General features: G+C 37.2%; 1 protein-coding gene across 2 annotated transcripts in view; it reads left to right on the top strand.

The window, feature by feature from the left end:
• Nucleotides 1-2,162: 2,162 nt before the first annotated feature.
• DSC3 (desmocollin 3) overlaps nt 2,163-25,649 on the top strand; it is a 58,869-nt gene continuing 35,382 nt past the window's right edge. Inside the window, exons 1-7 of one of the 2 annotated variants that reach the window (XM_054461188.2) lie at nt 2,163-2,512; nt 12,880-12,964; nt 13,983-14,182; nt 15,528-15,647; nt 19,197-19,352; nt 20,621-20,765; nt 22,607-22,773. In XM_054461188.2, coding sequence (XP_054317163.1) covers nt 2,444-2,512; nt 12,880-12,964; nt 13,983-14,182; nt 15,528-15,647; nt 19,197-19,352; nt 20,621-20,765; nt 22,607-22,773 — 942 coding nt within the window. In that variant the 5' untranslated portion in view covers nt 2,163-2,443. The remainder of the gene's footprint in view (nt 2,513-12,879; nt 12,965-13,982; nt 14,183-15,527; nt 15,648-19,196; nt 19,353-20,620; nt 20,766-22,606; nt 22,774-25,649) is intronic. The other variant, XM_054461189.2, reaches the window with a different exon arrangement.

Here is a 25,649-nt window from a genome sequence, read left to right as displayed (position 1 = left end):
TGCAATACAAGTTAAAAATATCCATAATATGTTTTCTTCCAGTTTTTCTAAAGCAGATTCCTACAACTTTTATTTTGCGGAAGCTAAAAATGGAAGCTCACAGCAATTGTCATACTAGTCAGTAGGCTTAACAATAAATATCCTCTATTACACAGCACAGTCAAAACCACCAGAGGATAGCAATTTTAGAGTTTTAGTCTTTCAAAGGACAGTCCTAACCAGGCCAGACTCTCATAAATCTGAAGATAAAGTTGAAATCATAGAAAAACTAAGAATAGTTAGAATAAAGAAAAACACTTCAAAGTCTTTCGTTCCCTAGGTATTAAAGAAAGCCATATTACAGCACAAATGGGTTCATATGTGCAAACTCACCAAAAGTGACAATTTTGTAACAGTAGTTACTAACTCTTTTCACACATTGAATGGATGGTTCTCCATTTCTGTCAGGATGAAATTAAATTCCTCAGCATGGTTTGTCATGAACCATCTTTCTAACCGAATTCCCAGACATTCCATGTAACCATTCTGAACCAACCCCTTTCTGCTTTCTTAGCCTGGGGCACTCTCACAAGGCTCTCCAGAGCTTCTCATGTCCTGTTGATGTTGTGTTATCTTGGAGCATTCTCCTACCCTTTCCCTTTTCTTTGCTGGGCTTATCGCAACATTTTGCTTCTTCAAAGCTTTCTTCAGCTAAGTTAGATCCTCTCCTCTAAAATGCCTTAACACCTCAACCCTTCACTCTAACAGTGAATTCAAAGTGGTGAGCGAGGGAGATTGGTGCTAGCCATCTCCTTTACTCATCTAAGTTCAAGAAAACCATTCTACTTGAGTTTCTGAGGGCTGGGGGGCTGGAAGAGACTTTGAGAAGCTTTCTCTGAGGTCATGCTGGAGGCACGTGGAAGATGGGAGGTGAAAACGCTGGAGTGGAGAGAAGTTTGGAGAACTTTCTCTGAGACTGGAAGAGCTCTTCCATACAGAGACCTCCACTGACGGGTGCCTGGGAGATTCACACTGGGAAGCTCAACTTAGCGTGTCTGAGCCCTTAAAGCTGAGCCTCATGAATTTCAGGGAAGCCCCAGACTTCAGGGAATACATGGCTTAGACGACGAGGAGTCTATTAGACTTGAGCCAGAGTGAGATGAATGAAGGTCTTTAACACCCTTTCATGATTAATTGGCTGTCTGAAATTCCTGACCTTGGAACTTTTGAATGGACTTCGAGGAGTAGTATCTCATGTCTGAGAGGGATTTCCTCCTGAATCCAGTAGATGGGAGCTCGGGGAACATAAAATTCAGTTTAGGGAGAAATAAGAGAATGTCGTCCTGGTGTTACAAACGACATCTCTACTAAAAAGTGTAGCCTACTGGGCTAGGAATGATTGTCTTTCGTCCCTTTCTGACTTTGAATTGCTTCCCACAGGAACTGGATTTTATGCATTTCCTTTCTTCCATGCCCTCACACAAAGCTTGGCCGACTTTGGGCCCTGATAAATAGTCGTTGCATGATGTAGAGTCTGTAAGCCTCGTTTTAGAAGATTTTGGGTGGTAGATATTCCTTTGACCACCTGAAAAATTTCATTTTGGTACCAGTAAGTAGTAAACCAGTAATTTACATCTAAGAACAAAGTCGTTTTTAGAAGGTTCATATGAGTCCCCCAAACTGACGGTTAATAGAGCGCTGAGTGTAGTCACTCATATTTTGGGTGCGTAAAAATTGTTAGATTAGAATTTCTTAAATTTGGTTTTAATTTCTGACATGCCAAAACCTGTTTATCATGACATTTGGGATAAATTCCTTCTGTCGTGTATTTTGTCATGTTAGTCAAATCTGGAGAGAATACAGTACATGTATCTTGCTTTAATCTGAAAACATTGGCAGAGTTTGTTCAGACGTCGAAGGGGAGATCCGCTGATCCAACGACAAGGGTGTTCCTGGCATCCAGCAGAGCCCGTGTCGAGGCAGGGATCCCTGCGGGCGGATTGGGGTTCTGCATTGAGATGCACCGCGCAGCGCCGGCGATGGGGCCGCCCTGGGACGATCTGGGCTGCCAGGGCCTCTCTGCGGGCCGGGCGGGGCGGCAGCGCCGCGGGGCAGACGAGGGGCGTGGGAGAGCTGGCAGAGGGTGTGCCAGAGACCGCTTTCCCGAGCGCGAACGCCCGGGTGGGTGCTGGGGAGCAGAGGGGCAGGCTCGGGCAACTCCTCAGCGGCGCCGGCGATGATAAAACTTGAGAAATAACAAGGAGTGGCCTCTCCGCGTCCTCTGGGTCCAATCCGGTTTCAGAAGTGAAGTTGCTCCCGGCCAGGCAAGCCTGAGAGAGGCCAAAGACACTTAAAAACAAGCAGCGGCGAGAAAAGCACCTCCCGCGCCCTGAACCTCGGCAGGTCTCGCTCTCGGCACCCTCCCGGCGCCCGCGTTCTCCTGGCCCTGGCGCCCGGCATCCCGATGGCCGCCGCTGGGCTCCGGCGCTCCGTGCGCGGAGCCGTCCGTCTGCATCTGCTGCTGACCCTCGTGGTAAGCCAGATCTCGCCGGATAGGGCTGGGGTGGGGACGGGGGTGGATCCGCCCTGGACGCTGCACGGAACTGGGGACAAAGCGGGCCGAAACGTGACAACCGCGGCTCAGATCAATGCTGCAGGTCTGGTAGCAGCCCCAAGTTCGGGCCTGCAGGAGTGAGGAGAGAAGACGCGTGCTTGCGGGTCGACTCTGGACTGAGCTTTTTGTTTTGAGATACCGTGTTGGATTGCTGGAATTCTGAGTCGCGCTCAGGCTTCGCTGCGCTCTGGCGGGCGCCGTCGCGGGTTGGGCAGGGGGTTGGGATTCACGCTTCTCCCCAGGTGGTGGAGCTGGTGGTTGGAGGGCGCCTTTGGGTGGAGAGGATCCCTGAGATCTCAAAGCACAGACTTGAAATGGGATTTAGGGGCTGCCCCCTCCCCCGCTCCGGGTCCCAGTTGACCTGGATGGGTTCGTTAGTGAGTGGAGCCGGGGCTGTGTCCCTGGGTCCCTTGGTGGGGCTGCCCCTGAGAAGTGGGTTTCTCCGTATCTCCCCTAAAGGGTATTCAGAAGCTCACCCAAGCGGTCCACCCTCGCCAGCCACCCAGCCGGGGGCGGGATGTGCCGGGGGCGCGAAGGTGTGGGAAGACCGGGCCAGAATGCGGGTTGGGGTCGTGTTGTGTTTTGGGGATGCTACCGAGGTGTGGAGGCTGGTAGAGGGTGACAGTGGTGGGGGATGACGGATGCGGTGGGGTTGCGTCGTACTTACTGCGGCTCCGGGGAGGACTGCGCGGCCGAAGCACAGCCTGGGGTCTCGAGTCTACGGAAACCTGCCGCCCAGGACGAAATCCTCTAGGAGAGGAAGTTAGAGACGATGCTCTGAGAACACGGGCGACTTGAAGTGTTCGGAACTGTGGCGGCGCAGTTACACGCGAAGCTTCAGGCTGCAACAGAGTTTCATTCCGCACGCCCAGAAAGGAGCCGCGGACCCGCGGACCCGCGACTTACCCGCATCCATGGATGCGCATGGGGTCCGATGGGAGCGAGGTCTATACCCGCGTCGGTAGTGAGCCGAATCTGGTCTCGCGGATTCTTACTGCTTCCTGGCCGTCCACCCTGGCAAGTGGGAGTGGGTCCAAGGGTTGTCCTCCCTTTAGGTCAGCGAGATATGAATATGGGATTGGTAGTTATGATCTACGATATGTTTATGGAGAAGGAATTGGACAAATAAGCGCATCCATTTGCCCAGGAACTGTTCCAACAAAGTATCTGAGCTTATTAAATGACTACAAATGGAAACGGCTTACAGAATGTGTTCTTTTGTAATATATTTAAAAGCGTTTTCAGCTTTTCACTTTACAAGCATGCATTTGGGGTTTTGTGTTTCCTTTACGAAGGGATTGAGGATGGGGGAACGAAACTACGGGTGCTGCTCTCAGAATTTCTCGCATTCGCTCGAGGCTCCCAGAGGCCATGGAAGACAAGGAGCTTTCCCGGCAAGGCGTGGGTGGGGGTGTCGGGCTGTGGCAAGGAAGAAGGTGCGCGTAAATCTAAATGGAGGAAGCTTCAGCTTTGATCTATGACATACTCGTTTAAGATTTTTTTTTTTTAAATAATTCCACTGAGTCTAGGTTGAATTCTGTATCTGGAGACTTAAATACCGGAAAGTGCACAGAAAATGACAATTTATTTCATCTGCAATTGTCAGTTTACAAAGACTTGCAATTTCGGACCAGATGGGTAAATTAACACTTCTCTTGACCATCTCATGTATGTATTTCCTTCCTTTTGACTCATACGACTCTCAACTTTTCAATATAATATTAATGACATGGCATTTTAGAAACACTTTTCATTTTATAGAGACTTTAATGGATATCTTTAAACCATTACTTATCTTTAAAACATTGCTTGTTCTAAGGAGACAGCTTTTCAAAGCAAGTCTTTAACAAGAATCTGAGACTTGTTAAATTTTAGTCTTCCCAGTAAGCAGCCCAACAGGTTGAGGAATTTTCCCATTCTGCATTTTTCCTGTATCTCCTTCCCACCCTGTACCCCACCACACTCTGAGGTGTAAATACAGTTTCTAATAATCACACGCACAAAGAAAAAAAAATGACAGGGAGATACTAAAAAAAAGAAGTATATCAGAGCATCTCACTCACTATTGTAAGTTTTTGATTGCCTCAGAAAGTGTTTTTTCCTCTTAATGTAACCAGAATTGTTAGGGATGGTGGAAACTAATTTACATGAGATCAGTTGTCTTCTGCCTGTTACAAATAATAAGATTCTTTTAAAAATATGTGTTAATACTGTTATCAAATCCACTTTAAGAATTATGTTATCTAGTATACATTATAAATGGCACATACTTGGACACAGCTAATCCATCATTTTGTTAAAAGGGCTCCTCTTCTAAAGGAACTAAAATAGTTGAAACGTTTGCAATAACTCCCCTCAAATCTGTACTTTTCCTCTTTGGAGTATATGAACTCTGCCTGCAATCTATGTTGATAAATAGGCATCCAAATTTTTATATTTGATAGGGTTAATGTGAATAATATGAGTCCTTACCAGAAAAACTTGTGATGTTTTTGCTCTTGGTAATATTTGATATATTCATCATTTTAAAATAAAAGGGAGGATAGTAATTTCTAAAGACTTTTACATTTGTGACAAGAAGATTAAGGCAAATAAAGGAAGTAGATGAAAACTAGTTTTAAAACTGCAAGCTTAAAAAAGTCAAAATTATAGTATACGTATATTTAGATTGATGCATTGTCAGCTACCTTATTAAAAGGAGATTGTTGATGTTCCTATTGAGATACAGCTAGATACGGAAGCACGTTCTGAATAAATAAATGTAAGCTCATGCACATTTTTTGATCCTGTTGTAATTCCCATGGCAGTCCTGTTCCATATATGGTATCTGTGGTGACCTGTAGTTAATCATACTTTCCTTTGAAAGTATGATAGCTGCAATTCCCATCTTGTAATGAGTTTGGGTAGAAATAAATTTATTAGACTCATCTAAGTACTGAGAATGTAGAGCAGTAAATCTTGCAATTTACCTTTGAAGTGGTAAGAATTTGAAAGGTAAAATTTCCATTCTGCAGAAGACTTATGGCCACAGGAGAAATGAAGAGTTTAAAATTCTGTAATTATTGTGTTTAACCCAGAAGATCCACTTCACATTTAAGACATTCCATAAATTTCCATTCTTTTTCTTCTCTACTGAAGTAGGGTGTCATTTTAGAAAGCCTACTTTGTGTATTTACTATAAAATTAAACAATGGGGTAAAAGTGAAACAACTGCAGATAACACCTTTAATTTTTGTTCTCTCTTTGGCATTAAATTTTTCAGTCAGGATTTAATGATTCATCTGATAAGATTTCTATCATGCAATTAATACAATTTGCTTAGTACTATAAAATGCAACAAAACTATTTTGCTTAGGCTGCAGTAGGTAATACTTTATATTATCATTTTTAAACTTTGTTATATTTTAATTTAAAATATGGGCATTCTTGTATACAGAAGTTATTTTTATTATAAAATATCTTTAAAGGTCATTAGTTCATCATCATTAATATACTAGTGTCTTTACATTTTTTAGTTTATTTTATTTTCAATAAGGCATCCAAACCTCACAAAAACATAGTATCAAATGACTTCATAGTTTCAAGAAACATCCTATAACTGAAGTCTATTGAATATTATCCCTTTCAAAAGTTGTGTTAATGCATTAACTGTACATTCTTTCTAATAATATCTTATGCAGCAATGAAAATGAATGAACTACTGCTATATAGTTAGGAATTTTAAAAATATTAGTAGTGTTCCATTTCTTACCTTGAATGTGAGTAACCTAATGTTCATTTTATTACTTATTAAAACACACACATGCTATATGTAATCTTTGGTATTTATAATATATTTTACGAAGAACATTTTTTAAAAAGGAAAGAAATGAGCAATAGAGGGTATCAACTAAACTAAACCTCTTGAGTATAGACAAACCCTACTCTAATTGAGCAAGTAAAAAATAGAAAAGGCATGGATAAAACAATATTAGGAATGAAAAGGAAGTATAGTTTTGGAAAGAACAGATGTTAAAAAGTAAAGTAATATGAATAGATAATTCCAATTAATTTGAAAATACAGACAAAACAGACAACTTCTTACAAAATACACATTACCAACATTGACTTGAGGAGGTATACAAAATTTAAATAGACCTATAACCATTAAATAAATTGAATTAGAAGTCAGAAAGCTCCACACACACTTCTTTAGATCCACCAGGCCCAGGTTTATGATAAGTTAATTCTTTCAAAATTATATGGAACAGTGTACTTTATGTAAATTGTTTCAAAGAACAGAAAAATACAGAACTCTTCTTAACTCATTTTATGAGGATCGTATGAAGTTGAAAAATAGTAGCCTGATCTCACTTACAGACAAATATGTGAAATGGGATAAATTGAAAACAAACCAATATATTCGTAAGACATAAATATATTATGTTCTTGTAAGGCTTATCTCAGGAAAGGAAACATGGGTTCACATTAGAACGTCTATTATTGTATTTTAACATAGTATCAACAGAGAAAATGTATCAACAGAGAAAAACTGATTATTTCAAGAAAGTGGAAACATTTCATTTCAAAAGAATTCATAGAACTCATAGCACACTAAGAATGTAGAGAATGAACTTTTTTTTTTTCGAGATGGAGTTTTGCTCTGTTGCCCAGGCTGGAGTGCAGGCTGGAGGTTGGCTCACTGCAACCTCCGCCTCCCAGATTCAAGTGATTCTCCTGCCTCAGCTTCCTGAGTAGCTCGGATAACAGGCTCGTGCCACCACGCCCGGCTAATTTTTGTATTTTTAGTAGAGACGAGGTTTCACCATGTTGGTCCAGCTGGTCTCGAACTCCTGACCTCATGATCCGCCTGCCTTGGCCTCCCAGAATGCTGGGCTTACAGGCATGAGCCACCGCGCCTGGCCAAGAATGAACTTTCTTAATGTAATGAAACATATCTAACAACAATGAATGAATGAATGAATGAATGAATGAATGTTACAAGGAAAAAAGAAAAAGACTCATAATTAATGGCAAAATTGTAAAAATATTCTCTTTAAGTTAGAAACAAATCCATAATGGTCAGTACAGGTGTTTCTATTCAGCATTCCAGAAGAGGTCCTAACAAGCATATCAGATAAAAATGAGCAATAATGAAAGACTTGTAGGATTAAAAGAAAAGAAACCTCGTTGTCATTTTGCCAGCGACAGGATTAACTACATAGAAAATGCAACACTATCTATTAACAGATACTAGAACTAATAAAAGTAAGCAAGTTTCATGGATATAAGCTTAATATTTTAAAATGATTTCTATATATTATCAAGGGACAACTCAAAAATATGTTAAGAAGAATCCCATTCATGACAGCAACAAATAAATGTATGTAAGATAAATGTAACAAAAAATGTGAAAGACCTTTAGAGCAAAAATTGCAAAGCTTTATTGAAAAGCAAACATAATTCGACTGAGTGCGGTGGCTCATGCCTGTAATCCCAGCACTTTGGGAGGCTGAGGCAGACAGATCACGAGGTCAGGAGTTCAAGACCAGCCTGGCCAACATGGTGAAACCCCATCTCTACTAAAAATACAAAAATTAGCTGGGCGTGGTGGCAGGCGCCTGTAATCCCAGCTACTAAGGAGGCTGAGGCAGGAGAATTGCTTGAACCTAGGAGGCAGATGTTTCAGTGAGCCGAGATCACACCACTGCACTCCAGCCTGAGCCACAGAGCAAGATTCCATCTCAAAAAAAAAAAAAAAAAAAAAAAGAAAGAAAGCAAAAAGTAAATATAATTCATAAGTAAGTGAGAATGAAACATGTTCATGGATGAAAGGCTCAAGAGCCCTAAATGTCAAAATGTCAAATCCTCTTTAAATTAATATTTAAAGGAAATGGAATCTCATCCACATCCTAAAATAAATTTTTACAGAACTTGGGGAACTGATCATAAAATTGTTTTGAGAGTCAAAGTCTAAAAAGAGCAAAAATACTACTTTAAAAAAAAAGATTGAGCAATGGGGAACTTTGAAGTTTTTGAGTATTTGGTATACATAAAATTTTTATAAAGATGTGTCAAATGAAAAAAACAAAATTGAAGCACTCTGTTTATCAGAAGATTTCATAATTAAAGTTAAAAAGCAAACTAAGTAAACCTACAAGAAAAAAAATAAATTTAACAAGTGCAAACAATAGATAAGTGATTAAAGGAGAAGAATAGGCAATTTACAGAAGATAAATGGCAAATAAACACAAGAAAATACAGTCGATCTCACTAAAAATTAATAAAATGCAAATTAAAACAGCCATTAGGTTGACAACATGGGAAAAGTCATAAAATTATTTGTAAGGGAGGATATGGGAAATAGAGAGATTTAATATGCTGAGGGCATTATTAGAAATTGATATTAGTACTTTGGAGAGCAACTTGGCAATAGCTAATAAAATTGAAGATGTTCATGTATGGCACAGTAATTTCCGCTTTAGGCAGAGCTGTTCACATAGTGTCATTTGTAATAGAAGAAATGAAAAGCAATCTAAATAACCATCAATAGGAGAATGACTAAAAATAAACTGTGGTACATTTATGGAAAAATCTCAAACATACTATTGGGTGAAAAAAGCAAATTGCAAAAGGATGCATATAAACACATACTACCCAAAACTAGCTTGTATTTTATGGGCACAAGCATATACTATATAATAAAAGTATAAAATCCTACTGAGGAAGTATAAATTCTAACTTCTGAAAACACTATTCCCTGGAGAAGAGTTGGAAATATAATAGGGCATAAGACTTTAGCTACATCTGTAAATTTTAATTAAAAAATAGAACAAAAATTGCAAAATGTTCATTTTTTTTAAAGATCTAGATGGGCACTGAGCATTTATTATGTTTTAATTGATTTAAATATTTCACAGTTAACTGAGATATTTTGAAAAGAGATGTGAGTAAATATATATTGGGCATAGCTTTCTTTTTGGGATTCAAAAATACTAACTACAGAGTTATGATATATTTCAACCAATGGGTGGTTTGTTGAAGGAAACCATTTTTCATCCCAAGGTGACAACTATATATTTAAGGAAAATATTTAATTAAGCATATGTATGATACGGTTTTTTTAAAAGGGTAAATGACTTATTACTTCATTGTCCCAGTTTGCAATCTGGTTATTATTTTCTGAAAATGATTTCTTGGCTTATTATATCTAAATTAAACAGCATTGTTACATGTTGGCCCTATTTGTCCATATTTTTGTGATATTTTTGTTTATTCTGACTAATTCAAGTGAGGGTAAGGTGAATCTTTGAGAAGTACAATATTTTTAGATCACATATGAGAATAATTGTGATAATGTATATATTTGTATATACATATATTTACAGTTATGTTACCATGAGTTAAAATATTTTAATTTTGTGCAGAAATCTGTTTCATATTTGATTATATCAGAAATAAAATACTTCTTTGAGGTTATTATACCACTTTATTGTGCTGAAATTACTTCTGTGAATTTATAAATTTGAAAGGCCTTTCACTGCCAATTTGTAGAAGTGATTGTGGGAAGTCATTTTTTTGATCAATGACAGTGTCCTTTTTTGTTTTAAACTGCATTATTGAGATATAATTTACATTCCATAAAATTCACCTTTGTTAAGTGCACAATTCAGTGAATTGTAGTAAATTTGAAGAATGTGCAATAATTACTACAATCTAATTTTAGAAGTTTTTCATCACCTTAAAAATAAGCCTCATACCCATTTGCAACCACTTCCCATGGAAATTTACTTTGTTCCTGTATATTTACCTATTGTGGACATGTTATGTAAACGAAATCGTACAGTATGTGTTGTTTTCTATCTAGTTTCTTTCACTGAGTATGTTTTGTAGGTTTATCCTTGTTGTAGCATGCATAGAACTTAATAAAGTACTTTTTAGAGCTGAATAACATTTTGTTGTATGGATTGTTTTCACTTTTTGCCTATTGTGAATAATGATATGTACTGTGAATATTCATGACAAGTTTTTGTGTGGACTTAGATTTTTATTTCTTTAAGGAAGAGTGGACTTGCTGGATCATATAGGTTTACGTTTAACTTTTTGAGAAACTGCCAAACTATTTTCCAAAGTGTCTGCACCACTTTACATTTCCTCCAGCAAAGTGTAGGGGTTTCAGTTTCTCGACATCCTCACCAATACTTGTTATTTTCTGTCTTATTTATTTTAGTTATTCTAGCAAATAGGTATTGCATTGTGGTTTAGATTACCATTTCCCTAAAACCTAATGAAGTTGGGCATCTACTTTTCATCTACTTTTTGGCCATTTTAATATCTTTTTTTTGGATAATACCTATTCTGATCCTCTGCCCGTTTTTCTGTGTTATTTATCTTTTTATTATTGAGTTGCAGGAATTCTTTAAATATTTTCGATACAAGTCCTTTATTCGTTTGAATTTTCTTCAGGCCGGGCGCGGTGGTTCACGCCTGTAATCCCAGCACTTTGAGAGGCCGAGGTGGGTGGATCACGAGGTCAGGAGATCGAGACAATCCTGGCAAACACGATGAAACCCCGTCTCCACTACAAAATACAAAAAAATTAGCCGGTTGTGGTAGCGGGCACCTGTAGTCCCAGCTACTCCAGAGGCTGAGGCGGGAGAATGGTGTGAACCTGGGAGGCGGAGCTTGCAGTGAGCCTAGATCGTGCCACTGCACTCCAGCCTGGGGACAGAGCGAGACTCCGTCTCAAAAAAAAAAAAATAAATAAAAACTATTGTATGAGTTTTTGTATTTTTCACTTTTGTAAAGAAAGTGGCATTTTTCTGGAGAGCAGAAGTTTTTACTTTGAATAAGTATTATTTAAGAACTTTTCTTTATCACTGTGTTTTTGGTGTTGTATATAATAAATCATTTCCTAACCCAACATCATAAAGATTTGCTCTCAAGTTTACCTCTAAATCATTTATTTCTTACATTTATGTCTGTGGTTCATTTTGAGTTAATTTTTGTGTATGGTTTGAGGTAGGGGTTCAAATTCACTTTTTTTTCAGGAAGATATCAAATTACCCCAACACCATTTGTTGAAAAGACTATTTATTTCTCTTGAAATGTCTGGAAGCTAACCACAGATGTAAGGCCTTATTTCTGGGATTTAAGTTCTATTCCATTCATCTATATATTTATTCTATTTCCAGCACCACTCTGTTTTGATTATTGTAGCTTTGTAGTAAGTTTTGAAATTGGTAAATATGTCTTTCAATTTTTTTTCTTTTTCAATTTTATTTGGGTAACTTGTATTTCTAGAAAGATTAATTTTCAATTTCTTCAAAAAAAGTTATCTGGGATTTTTATAGAGATTGTATTGAATCTGTAAATTAATTTGGGGAATAGCCATGAAGACGGGCTATCTCTCTATTTATCTAGGTCTTTAAAAATTTCCTTCAGCAATGTTTTATGGTTTTCAGTGTATAATATTATACTTATTTGATGACATTTATTCCTAAGTATTTTATTCTTCTTTATATGCTACAAATCAATTTTTTTGCTTAGTTTTCAAATTTTTCAATGCTAGTGTACAGAAATGCAGTCACATGTTCATCTTGTATCCTGTAGCCTTACTGAACTCATTTATTTAGACAGTTTTTTAGTGGATTCCTAGGATTTTCTGTCTACAAATTTATGTCATCTGTGAATAGAAACAATTTTACCTTTTCCTTTCCAATTTGGATGCTTTTGATTTTATTTTCTCGTGTAATTTTCCTGGCTAGAAGCTCCAGTATAATGTTAAATAGAAGCATGGTGAAACCCTATGCCTACTAAAAATATAAAAATTAGCTGATCATGGTGGCGGGAGCCTGTAATCCCAGCTACTTGGGAGGCTGAGGCAGGAGAATTGCTTGAAGCCGGGAGGTGGAGGGTGCAGTGAGCCAAGATCATGCCATTGCACTCCAGCCTGGGCCATAGAGTGAGACTCAGTCACACACACACACACACACACACACACACACACACACAGAAGCAGTTAGAGCAGAGCAGACACAGAAGCAGTTAGAGCAGAGCAGACATCATTGTCTTGTTCCTGATGTTAGAAGAAATAATTCTGTTTTTCTCCTTTAAATATGAAGTTAGTTGTTGTTTTTCATAAATGAACTTTATCATATTGAGCAAGTTCCTTTCTATTCCTAGTTTGCTGGGGGTTTATTATAAATGGGTGTTGGACTTTGTCAGTTGCTTGTTTTACATCTATTGATATGATTTTTTTTTAATCTTTATTTTCTACTGTATTAATGTGACCTTTTAAATTCTAGATCTTCAGTCTTCCTGGTGAAGCCTGCAAAAAGGTGATACTTAATGTACCTTCTAAACTAGAGGCAGACAAAATAATTGGCAGAGGTGAGAAATTTTAAAAATCTTTTGAAAGCAGAAATTTAGTTTACATAGGCTGGAAAGAGCATGATATAATACCTTTGCCTTTTGGAGTTAGCCTGAATCTACTAATAAGAGATGTTCCTCCAGGGAGTAAACCAGAAGTTATCATTCTGTTGAAAATGTGAAGAGAGAAATATGTCATCAGCCCTGAAGATGTTTATTTATTTATTTATTTTTGCTAAATATTCCACCTGGGACAGATTTGAATTAAAGTGAAAACACGACTCATGGACAGCAAATGAATCCTTTGAGAGGTTGTTTCTTAACTGAGTAGTAATTTATCCATTTGCTTTATGTTAAGACAAGTAGTTGAAGACTGGGATGGATGACAGGTACATTTTGATATTTATATGCATTTTATTAGCTGTTACTAGAGGCCAGAAATCCCAGGGAAGAAAGACTCCCTGTAGAGTTTCAGTGTGGGGCCTTGGAAAGCTTGGAACACACAGAGTATTGTGGGCCTCCAGGGGAAATTGTGTACAGAAAAGTGCCAGTGGGAAGAAAATTTCGGAGATCGGATATTTCTAACATGACTATTTACAAAACTCATACACTCCATTGCTCTTTGGCTCATGACTTCTCACTGAATATAGGTATATCTTAAACACTCAGATTGTATTGTTAGGGAAACTCTTCTATATGTTTATTCAGGTGTGTTGGGGGCATGTTGCTCAGTTTTGTCATGGTTATAACATGCCCACATCTTTAATTGGAAGGTCATTTTCATAAGTCTATTAGAAGCATATAAAGGTTTAAAACACCTTATTTAATAGAAATATACCCTCAATAATTATTTTTTAACTGAAAGAAAATGATCATTTTTTAAGTAATGTAAAAAACAGGTTAAGATATCTGGTAAATGCAAAGTGATTGACTTATTTCATCCCACTTCATGGTTTTTAAGAAGATTATATAAATTATTTTAACACACTTTTTCGTCTCATGTGTTTTTACCTTACAACTTGGAAATTTTTACTTGCAGTTAATTTGAAAGAGTGCTTCAGATCTGCAGACCTCATCCAGTCAAGTGATCCTGATTTCAGAGTTCTAAATAATGGGTCAGTGTACACAGCCAGGGCTGTTGTGCTGTCTGATAAGAAAAGATCATTTACCATATGGCTTTCTGACAAAACGAAACAGACACAGAAAGAGGTTACTGTGCTGCTAGAACATCAGAAGAAGGTATTTAAAGTATATTAAATAATTTTAGTCATTTTTTTCATTAAAATACTCTCATTAAAAGTTGCAAAGAGAAACAAGGATAAATAGGGTATTTTCCCCTTTTGTTTTCATTTTGTTTCCTTTCCTTTCACTTCATTTCCATTTTCTTACCGTTTTCCTTCCCCTCCATTTTCTTACCCTGTCCTTTTCATTCCTTCCCTTTTCCTTCTCCTTTCCTTCCCCTTCCTTTTCCCCTTCCTTTTCTTCCCTCCCTGTCACCTTCCCTCTCTCCCTTTTTCTATCCTTCTCTCTACCTCTCACTCTATTTTTGTCTCTCCCTCTCTCTCTTTCTTAACACTTGTTGAACTCTGGTTTTGGTTTTACTTTATTAAATCTGAATTATTTCTCCTCTGTGAGGGCTTCTTCCACCTCTAAATTCTAACTATTGTCTTTTGTGCACTGGTGTCAGTTTGGTTATCCCTCTATTATGGAACTCAGAATTTTTTTACTGCAAAACGTTTACAGTGAGGAATGTCATTATGAAAGTAGTCACAAAATGATGAAAGGTTTAGACTGGATTACACCTAATCTGTGTTAACTGTATCAATAATAAAGCTAATTTAAGTTACAGCTTAGCGCTTTGGTAAATGTTTAATGCAATTATTAATTAATTCTTATGAAATAAAATGTCTCCCTTGCTGCATCATGAAATGAGATGGACATCACTAAAAAGTCTAATAGAACTTTCTCCCGTGATAGAGACGGCACTGTCTGCACTGTTTGATATGATAGCTCAATATTAATGGCTACTCTGCACTTGGCATGTGGCTAGTGCAACCAAAGGATAGAGCTTCTTATGTTATTTAGTGTCAGTTAATTTAAATTTAAATAATCACATGACTTAGGTGGCCAAGGGCTACCGTATCAGACTGTGTAAATAGAGCACTATGGCAGTGAACGACATACATTTTCTTTCTCTGACCTAAGGGCATGAGCTTTTAACTAAAAGAACAAGTAAGTGCTATCTGGAGATTGTTGTAGACAGAATATGTTCTATGTCTCTATTTGGGACAAAGCAAGAAGAACTAAGAATATAGTGGTGATTTTCCTAACATGAAAGTATAGTCAGTGTTAGAATGGTATACAAAAAGGAATTCTCTGTTTCTTGAAACCTTTAAAATCTGGATATATTCTTTCTTACCCTTCTAATGCAGAAAGACTTTATTAACTGGTTTAGCTCCAGCATGGAAATGCCTGACACTGACACTCCAAAGAAGGATTAGGTTTATGAGCTGTCCACTATTTTACACATAGTAGACTTGTGATGCTTTTGTTTATTTATGTATTTGTTTTTCTCTAAATTCAGGTACTGAAGAAAAGACACACTAGAGAAACTGTTCTCAGGCGTGCCAAGAGGAGATGGGCACCTATTCCTTGCTCTATGCAAGAGAATTCCTTGGGCCCTTTCCCATTGTTTCTTCAACAAGTAGGTTTACACCTTTTCTGGTCAGGGTTGCTTTAATTCTAAGAGTCTGTTTCATTGAGATTTAATACCTCTTTAAACATATAAAAATAAACAGATCTGATTAAAGATGTTCATGAGGTGTAACAAAAGTAAAATGAGAAAGAAAATTACTGAAAACCTAATAATATGAGAAAGGCTCTAAAGCCATTGAATGATCTTTATTTGTTTATTTATTCATTTAGCATGGAGTTACTGAGCAGTTAACTATATCCTGTGGGAGGTACCACTCTAGGTCCTAAAGATACAAGTAAATTTAGTCATGGCCCTTGCTCTCATGTGGGTTATTGGCCTCATGAAGGAGACAGAAGTAGGATAATAATTACAATTTTTAGTGATGAGTGCTATGATTCTAGTATAGAGATGTTGGGTGATTTGGTAACAAATGAGATGAACATTAAACCCTGAGGTAAGGTGGTAAAAAGCAAGAGAAGGCTTAGAGAAGGAGACAACTGAGTTGAGTCCTGAAGAATGGAAAATTTTTCTGCAGGTAAATAATTGTGGAAGAAGAGGGAAGTACAGAAGTGAGAGCTCCTTAGAGGAGCTCTGGATGGCTTAGTCTTCCAAGGTGTGATGGAATGGAGCAGGGAGATGAGGCTGAAGAGGGAGGTAGGGGTCAAACCACTGTGGACTATGTGCATTCTGCTAGTAAGTTTAACTTTATCTTAATAATAAGGAGAAATTCTTAAGCAGATTACTGACATGATCAGGTTTACTTTTCTCATTAAGATAATGGAACACGCACAATTGAAACCATTACTGAAGTAGGGCTATGGCCTTCTGCTTGCCTTTTTCTCCTTAAATTTCTAATAGTGTGCTTGATATTTAATACTAATGGTGTAACCTGTGTACTAATTGTTTCAGTTTTTAACTATCCTTCCACAGTCATTCACACTTATTTTTTATTCCACCCTAGTGCCAGACATTTGTTTATTCTCCGTGAATATTATAACTTTATTTGTTTATTCTCCATGAATATTATAACTTGAACACTGATGAAGCATATTAAGAAATGATTTCTAATTGCCAAAGCCGTACCAATCATAGCTAGTTTTAGCCTCTGCTTTGCAAAACCAGTCACCATCTTAGTCCTCATTTCCTTGACATATTTACATTTGACATAGCTCACCTTTCCCTCCTTTTTGAAGTATTTCTTCATTTGGCTCCTAGGACACCATTCATCTAGTTTTCCACTTACTTCGTTGATCACTCCTTAGTATGTTTGGCTAGATCTTCCTCATCCATCCTCCTAGCCTGCTGTCCCAGTCTCTAAACTTCGGAGAGCTCCAGGGCTCAGTCAAAGAATCTTACCTCTTGTTTCTTGATATTTACTCTCTCAGTGATCTCATAACTTTAAATACTATTTATACACTGAATACTTAAAACTTCGTATTTCCACCCCAAACTATATAATTGATATTAACACTTGGAAGTTTAATAGGGTTTCAAACTAAACTTATGGAAATAAAATGGTTGTTATTTCTCCTAAAAACAGCCTCCCATCTCAATTAGCAGGGATTAGAGTTCAATCCTTCTAACTCTCTGGGCATTGGAGTGTGTTTCATAAGGTTTAAGCTGCAGAAAACACAGTTCTCTCTAAGTTCTTAACAGATAAGGATTTATTACCATTTATTAAAGAGTTTTCAGAATTGTCCATAGGGCTGAAGAAACAAACTTTAGGTTGAACTTTCAGAAACAAATCCTCAAGCTAGCTACACCACAGAATCTACAACCAAGGGACATATTGCTTTCTCCATGATAGAGAAGACATTATTCTGAAAACCAAAGTGCCACTGGTACAGTCAGGAAAACACCATAGCCATGTTCCTCCTCATGAAACTTCAGATTGATCTGTATCTTATTTTGTAACAAAAAGTTGGCGAATATCTAGTAGTACATATGCTATTGCAGAAAAGGAAGGAAAGAAGGAAGGAAGGAAGGAAGGAAGGAAACCAATCCATCTGAACTTAGCTGTCAGAAAAAATAGCAGAAGTAGTAAAAATGAGACACCTGCCTACCTCAAAGAAAGAAAGAAAGAAAGAAACATAAACTGTGTTGCCAGCAAAAATAACAGAAGCAGCAAAAATGAGACACCTGCCTACCTCACTTTTGGCATTCCAATCTTGTTCAAGCACGTCTGACCATCCATGTTTAAATCCAGAGCTCTGGTTTCCAGAGATTCTGCAAAATTTGGGGGTTTTGGTTTATTTTTGTTTGAATATTTCTAGCATCTACATTATGAGAGGACACTGTAGAAGGAAAATGAAACAGATATTGAGCTTCAATTTAGCCTATATGTCTATTCTTCTCATAGTTAAACTTTTGATTTCTGTATTATTATACATTATTGGCATAAGTGCATTTTATTGAGATCCCAATTAATAGTGGCTTAAGCAAGACAGAGGTTTATTCCTTTCTTGTAAAAGTGTGATCTGGTAAAAAGGTTCTAATTTGAGAAAACACCAAGGACCCAGGTTTCTTTATTTTTTAGCGTGGCTGTCCCTGCAGGTTCCAGATGGCTCACCTCTGTGTCCAACAGGGATAAGACACTCTCTCACTTTCTAGAGCACAACTGGATTTTGCACATATCATTTTTGTTCACATTCCCTTGACCTGACCTTTGCGTGTGGCTCTAACTAATTGCGAGGGTGACTGAGAAATCCTTTCTTCTGGACAACCTTGTGATCACTACAAATTCTAATACTAAGGAAGTTGGGCAGAATAGATATTAAGAGATACTAGCACCCTCTGACATAGTGTCCTTGACTTCCATCTTTACACCACACATCCAACCCATCAGCAAATTCTGATGGCTGTACCTTTAAATTATATCCAGAATCTAACCACTTCTCACCACCCCTATGGCTATCATGTTAGCCTAACTAACTACAGTCTCTTCTCTGGGTTTTTGCAGTAACTTCCTCAGTGGTCTACCTGCTTTTTCCCTTACCCATCCAACCACATCTAGTCATGCTTGACAAAACAGCAAGTATTACCTTTAAGGATACAAATCAGATGATGTTACTCTTGTCTAAATTCTCCAGTGGTTTTCCATTTGACTCCAAGGAAAAGCCAGCATCCTCGAATTCTCCAATGTGATGTGGCCCCTGTTACCTCATTACCTCTTTATCTCCTACTTCTTTTTTCCATGCTCTTTCTACTCCAATCACAGTGGCTTTCTTGCTACTCCTTGAACATGCTAGGTAAAACCCCAGCCTGTTCCCTTGCACTTCCTATTTTCTCTGCCAGAAAGATCCTTCCCTGTCTATCTTCATAGCTTATTCTTTTAATTTTTGTCAGTTTTCTTCCTAAGGTACATTCCAATTGGGATTCCCTTCTTCCTATGAGAATCCCTGTTTGCCTTACCCTTGCCAACAATGGTTATTATTGTTCTTTTCTACCTTTTCTATTGAAATTATCTCTTTAAAATAAAAAGATACATCAGCTGCATTTTAAAAATATTGTAACTGAATTTAGTTTTAATTTTTTTGCATACTTTTTTTCTACTTTTAGGTTGAATCTGATGCAGCACAGAACTATACTATCTTCTACTCAATAAGTGGACGTGGAGTTGATCAAGAACCTTTAAATTTGTTTTATATAGAAAGAGACACTGGAAATCTATTTTGCACTCAGCCTGTGGATCGTGAAGAATATGATGTTTTTGATGTAGGACTTTTATTGATATGCCTGACTTTAAATTATTAAACTATGTTTCTTCTGATGCTTACTCCAGCTACTCTTTCCTGTCTGCTTGCACTCTCTTCTTAGAGGGTATCTTAGAGTCAATGGGAGATAGAATGTGCAACATTTTGGAATACTTGGTCAGCTCTTTGTCTCAACTGCTGTTAGGTAAGCCTGAAATGAAGCAAAGAGGTTCAATATTTGAACATAAATTTCAATGTATTTCGATGTAAATGTCAGTAAATTTCCAAACAGTTGGTGTTGCTTATGAGATAATCTCTCTCTCTTTCTCACTGGTTGCTGGCACCTTTTCCTCACTTCAAGACATGTCTACAGCTGATTGGAAGAATCCTCTTTCTATACTGCTCTTACTTCCATTTTTGTCTTTCTTCCACACAGATGATTATTTGATCACATCTGAGAACTACATGAGAAAGTGAAAGTGGGAGACCAAACTCAAATAAGGGCTAATAAACCAGTATTCTGATATAGATGAGCTTATAGTCAACGGCAAATAACTCAGATAATTTTCAGTATAATATGGTAAATGCTGTGAGGTCATGTGTCATTCCCATGATTCCGATGGAATGATTATCAGAAAGAGAGATTCTGTTCCTACGAAAAAGAAGGAAGAGAAGCTGTGTAAACAAACATGACTGATGTCCCCCATGTGACACGCTTTGCATTTGCTTAGAAAATTTTCAATTCAGTATTGTAATCACATGTTGAACAGAAATATACTCTATTTGACATTACATTGCCTTTAATCAGCAATGGGGAAATTAGTATATGTATTTTGTCAGAAAAATTCTTACAAATAATTAGGTCTATTAGGTAAAATAATAACAGGGCTTGGTAGTGACAAATTGGGAATTGCTGCTTTATTTAGATAATGTAGTAGGAATTTTTCCTGTTGCAGTGAGTTTAATTGTTCTCTCCAGCATAATTTTCTGATTATAGAGAGAATTTATATTCACGTTTAATTCCTCAGTCTAGTGGACAGAGTCAACCCTGACTTCACTGTACTCTGACCTAGGTTTTATTTGCGATAGCCATTTCCACCACATACTGAATGCTCTTTGCAGTAAAGTGTTTCTCCATTTGGTGCTTTGATAATTAAAAACACAGTGAATTAAAAAACTTCAAAGTAGTTTATTATTGAAAAGATTTGCAAGGCAGGTAGTAGATAAAGCATCTGATTCTGTCTTGCCGGAATCTGATATTAATGGAACTTTCTTTTTGCTGTTTTGCAGTTGATTGCTTATGCGTCAACTGCAGATGGATATTCAGCAGATCTGCCCCTCCCACTACCCATCAGAGTAGAGGATGAAAATGACAACCACCCTGTTTTCACAGAAGCAATTTATAATTTTGAAGTTTTGGAAAGTAGTAGACCTGGTAAGTCTGCTTTTAAGAATAAAAAGAATCATTTTAAATATGTCTGTGTACATTTTAAAAGACATAGAGCTTTTTATACTCAAGGCCAGATCAGCCTGACATAACGTTGAACTAGTATCTACTTACCAGAAAACACTTAATCCCATCACTTTAAATCAATATGTGCCTTACCCAGATAGTACAGAAGTTTCTGTCGTTGTCAATATGATACTAATTAACTGTAAAGGCAGCTAACAGTTATTCAAGCTTTGTGTAATATTCAGTTTATATATTTTATTTCATTTCCTCATGTGGGTTTTTCATTATTCTCAACTCCAAGAGAGGGCATGCAGGGTGGAAAGAACAATAAAACTAAAATCGGTATAGTTTCTTTTTGAGCTTTTATTTAGGAAGGTGTTAAATGGCTTCCACTGAGGGTACAATTTTTTTTATGCTCCTATTTATATCATCTTCTTTTAAAACTACTACCTCACTACTTCCAATTTAGAATGAATACCGGAATAACTTCAGAGAAACTTACATCAGATGTTCTCTATTCTAAACACTTGCTCTTACGTGTGGAAAACTGAAGTATTTTAGTTTACCTGGCCCTTAAAATGTGGCACTTATGATGGCTTCTGAGACTTGTAATATGGAAAATAACCACTCACAATAAAGTTAAAAGAAGGAGGATTCAGTCATAAAGGATGACTTTGCTAATTTGCTTTTTAAAGTTTCCAGTAGTTGCTTAGATCTTCACTGCAATATTATATCTGCTTTTTCCCTTTACGTTTTCCTTTGTACACTTGATGTCATAGATGTTAACCTCTTTATTACTCACATGGTACAATTTAAAAATTTTTTAAAAATTATTGGTATGGAGTTTAGGAAACCTAGTTTTGTTTCTTTTTAAATAAATTTTATTGTGTATAGTGAAGGTTTACAACATGATGTTATGGAATACACGCAGAAAATAAAATGGCCACTATAGCATAGAAAACATAGTTTTTGATGTAGGATGTGTTACTAACTCACTGTGGAAACTCATGGAAGTCCCTCTGAGTTTTCTTACTTGTAAAAGGAGTTCATTACATTAGATGACCTACAATGTTTTTAGCCTCACAATTCTATGACATTACATTGACATTATATTGCCTTTAATTAATTAGTAATGGGGTATGCTTTCCCTTTTTCAAAAAGGGGTAGTTTCAGGCTTTCCTGAGGAGTCTGTTCTCTTTTATAGTAACAGAGAAAAATAAAGGACAAACACTTCGATGCCCAGCTTAACCCAAGGTACTTTAAGCACATTTTATCAGTAGGTTAGACCAGTTAAGGCTGTGATACTAAACCGGTTTATTAAAACAAATCAAATCAGGAAGTAGCAAAAAGATTATAGAAAGGAGAGGCTGGACTACTAAAGGTCAACTTGATCATCTATATTATTACTGCATACCCCTAATCGGTCTTGATTTAGCTATTAATCAAAAATCCAATTTAAAAAAAATCTGATTATTAAGGAGACATGGTTTATTCCTCCAGCTAGGTTTGTTATTGAAATATGTGCACATATATATTCCAATTATTTTTTATTGCCATTTAACTAATTTATTTAGTAATTTATGATCAAATGTTTTAAACTGTGAGCAAAAGTATACCTTAATTTTCAGCATCAAAGTGTTTTGTGTGATAAATTTGAAGTTATCCTCATCAGTCCTATCTAAAGACGAAATAATACTCTGGTAATAAATACATTTTAAATTAGGTTTCCACCATCATTGTTAACATTTTAAGAATGTAGATACTTTTGAAAGTATATTTAACAATTCTGGAAATTAAAGGCTCTTTTATTTTTTAATGTGTAGGTACTACAGTGGGGGTGGTTTGTGCCACAGACAGAGATGAACCGGACACAATGCATACGCGCCTGAAATACAGCATTTTGCAACAGACACCAAGATCGCCTGGGCTCTTTTCTGTGCATCCCAGCACAGGCGTAATCACCACAGTCTCTCATTATTTGGACAGAGAGGTAGCTCACACACTCCATAGAATTTCATTTCGCTGAGGATTAAGCTTCCCTCCCCCATTTATTATAACTTGCTGTCCTGTGGATTAATAGTTTAATTTTATTTCAGGCATAAGACAATAAGAATTCCTAACAATTTTTTCTGTTTTTTATATTATTCCTATTTTCTTATGTTAGAGTAGTCATAAGGACTAGAAATGCAGATCAATTGGCATTTAGAAGGGATGAGAAAAGAAAAAATTTCATTATAAATTTTTTTTTCTTATGTGTGGCTAGTTGGTTCCAGTTCAGCAAAGGTTTCAATTTTCATGTAGGACAATTAGTTTTGCTTGTTCTTTGAGTGTAGATCATACCCTGATTTCTATTTTAATTATTATAGATATATATACTTTTAGTGGGGAAAGGATTAGTTGAAATAAAATTGATGGATTATTAAAAATATGAAACACTTTTTTGGATGATAGTAATAGCATATTGTCATGTATCTGGCACTTTATATTGAACTTCTTAATGTATAATTTTATTTGCCCTTTAGAATATTTTTGTTTGACTAGATAGGTGTTATATCCGATCTATAAAGGAGAAATGTGACAGAAACATTGATTGACTTGCTCAAGTCAAATTACTGCACTGAATCTTATCTTTAGTTTTTATTGTTCTATTTTGTCAGCAACCATGCATTATTGACTATCAATTTTATATGCATAAAATAGCTTTATTGGAATAGTTCAATGTTTCCCACTACAACTAGAATACCTTATATAGAAGAGTCAATATGACCGGAAAATATAAGGAAGAAATCAATGGGATTTGATGCCAAAGAAACAGGGAGGGATGGTGAGAATCTATAAAAAGGACTGAGAAGTAGTATAAATGTTTTAATTGTCGTTATTTTTATTTTTTATGGGGCCGGAGCATTTTATGTTATAGATAAAATATATAAGGATAATAGTAACTGGGAAAGTTTTAAGGGGAAAATCTGAATGTGCTTTTGTATCTGTGGAGTATATGGGGATGATGTAGTAATCAAGTGAGTAATTGAAACTTTGCAAGTTAACAGGTTTTAGTCATCAATTTTTTTAAAATGAGGTTTAGAAAAATTAAATTTAGGGGTCCACAACTTGTAAGATACAGTTTTAGGATCAAACCCAAGTCTGCTACTTTCCTGATGAAGAAAAAAATCTACCAGGATTTTGTGGGCAACAACCAGGGAGCGTTGAGGGGAACAACGTGAGAAGTAAAAATCATGGGAGACAAAAAAAAAAAAAACAATGAATTTAGAGGAAGATGAAAAGAATATCAGAGATTCTTAAAGCATACGGGAAGAGCGTTTTAAGGTGGGAATATTTGTTTACTTTCTCTGTTTGTATTTTTTTTCTGTTTTTGAGAGACAGTCTCGCTCTGTTGCCCAGGCTGAAGTGCGATGGCAGAGACATGGTGCACTGCAACCTCTACCTCCTGGGCTCAAACAATCCTCCCACCTCAGCCTCCCGTGTAGCTGGGATTACAGGACACACCACCATGCTTGGCTGATTTTTTTATTGTTTGTGGAGACAGGGTTTTGCCATGCTGCCTAGGCTGGTCTCGACTCCTGTGCTCAAGCAATAAGCCTGCCTCAGCCTCCCAAAGTGTTGGAATTTACAGGCATGAGCCATGGCGCCTGACCAGAATATTGACTTTCAGTATGGAAGGAAGATCGAGTAAAATAAAGACTGAGGGAAGAGATAGAGGGAAACAAAAAATGAAGAAAAATAAAAGAATGAAAGCGTGACTAAAGAACAGTAAGATAAAAGAGGAAGGCCACAAAGATGATTGTACCACAAATTAATGACTTCAATTCACCATCACCACACCATCTGCAAAATTTCATTTTTTGCAAATCTAACAGCAACCTTAAGTCCCTGTCTATTGCTGACACTTGTTAAAACTCTCTCTTCCCTTAGATTTCTGGTCTTCCTCCTGCTTCTCTGATCTTTCCTTTTTAGTGGCCTTTGCATAGTCTTCTTATTCCCTCCATGCTAGAAATACTGTAGGTCCTTATATCTGAGGCTCTTCTCATCCTGCAGCCTCTCCTGAATTGAATAATCTGATTCCTGCCATAATTTCAACCACCATCTAGATACTGATGACTTCCAGATAGACATTTCTGGTCATGATCTCTTCTGTACATATGAGGCCATATATCCAGGTGCCTTTTGGACTTTACTCCTTAGATTTCCTTTAGGCACATAAGATTCAACATATGCAAAACAAAACTCAGTATTTCTACCGCTTTGCCAACCTCAGTAGTGTTTACTTCCTCCGAGAATTGTTCTCCTGCATTTCCTGTATTGTTTGATGGTGCCCCTGTCTTCCTATCTCTCCAAGTGGGACACCTGAAAATCATTCTCTCTTAACTTGTATATAGAATTTACTGTTAAGTCCTACTCCATTCTAACTCCCAAGTAACTTTCCTGCCATCCTTTCTCTTTGTCCTCATTGCTACTGCCTCAGATTTGGGACGCTTGCCCTATTTATTTATTTGTTTGTTGTTTACAGAACAGATCTTGCTCTGTCACTCAGGCTGCAGTGCTGTGGCGTGATCATAACTCACTGTTACTTCAAACTCCCACTCAAGGGTCCATCCGCCTCAGCCTCTCAAGTAGCTTGGGAGTACAGACACACATCACCGTGCCCAGCTGAATTTTTATTTTTTTGTAGAGATGAGGTCTTGCTATATTGCCCAGGCCTGTCTCAAACTCCTGGCCTTGAGTGATCCTTCTATGTTGGCCTCCCAAAGTGCTGGGATTACAGGTGTGAGCCACTGCGCTGGCCTAAGCCACCTGTTTTAGATGATTGCTGCAGGAGAGTTTCAACTAACTGCTTTGGTTTTTTGGCTT

Source organism: Pongo pygmaeus, chromosome 17 (assembly GCF_028885625.2).
Source record: "Pongo pygmaeus isolate AG05252 chromosome 17, NHGRI_mPonPyg2-v2.0_pri, whole genome shotgun sequence".
In the NCBI taxonomy this organism is placed as follows: Eukaryota; Metazoa; Chordata; class Mammalia; order Primates; family Hominidae; genus Pongo; species Pongo pygmaeus.
The sequence above is the reverse complement of the archived record's forward strand: the minus strand, read 5'-3'. Positions and strand labels throughout refer to the sequence as shown.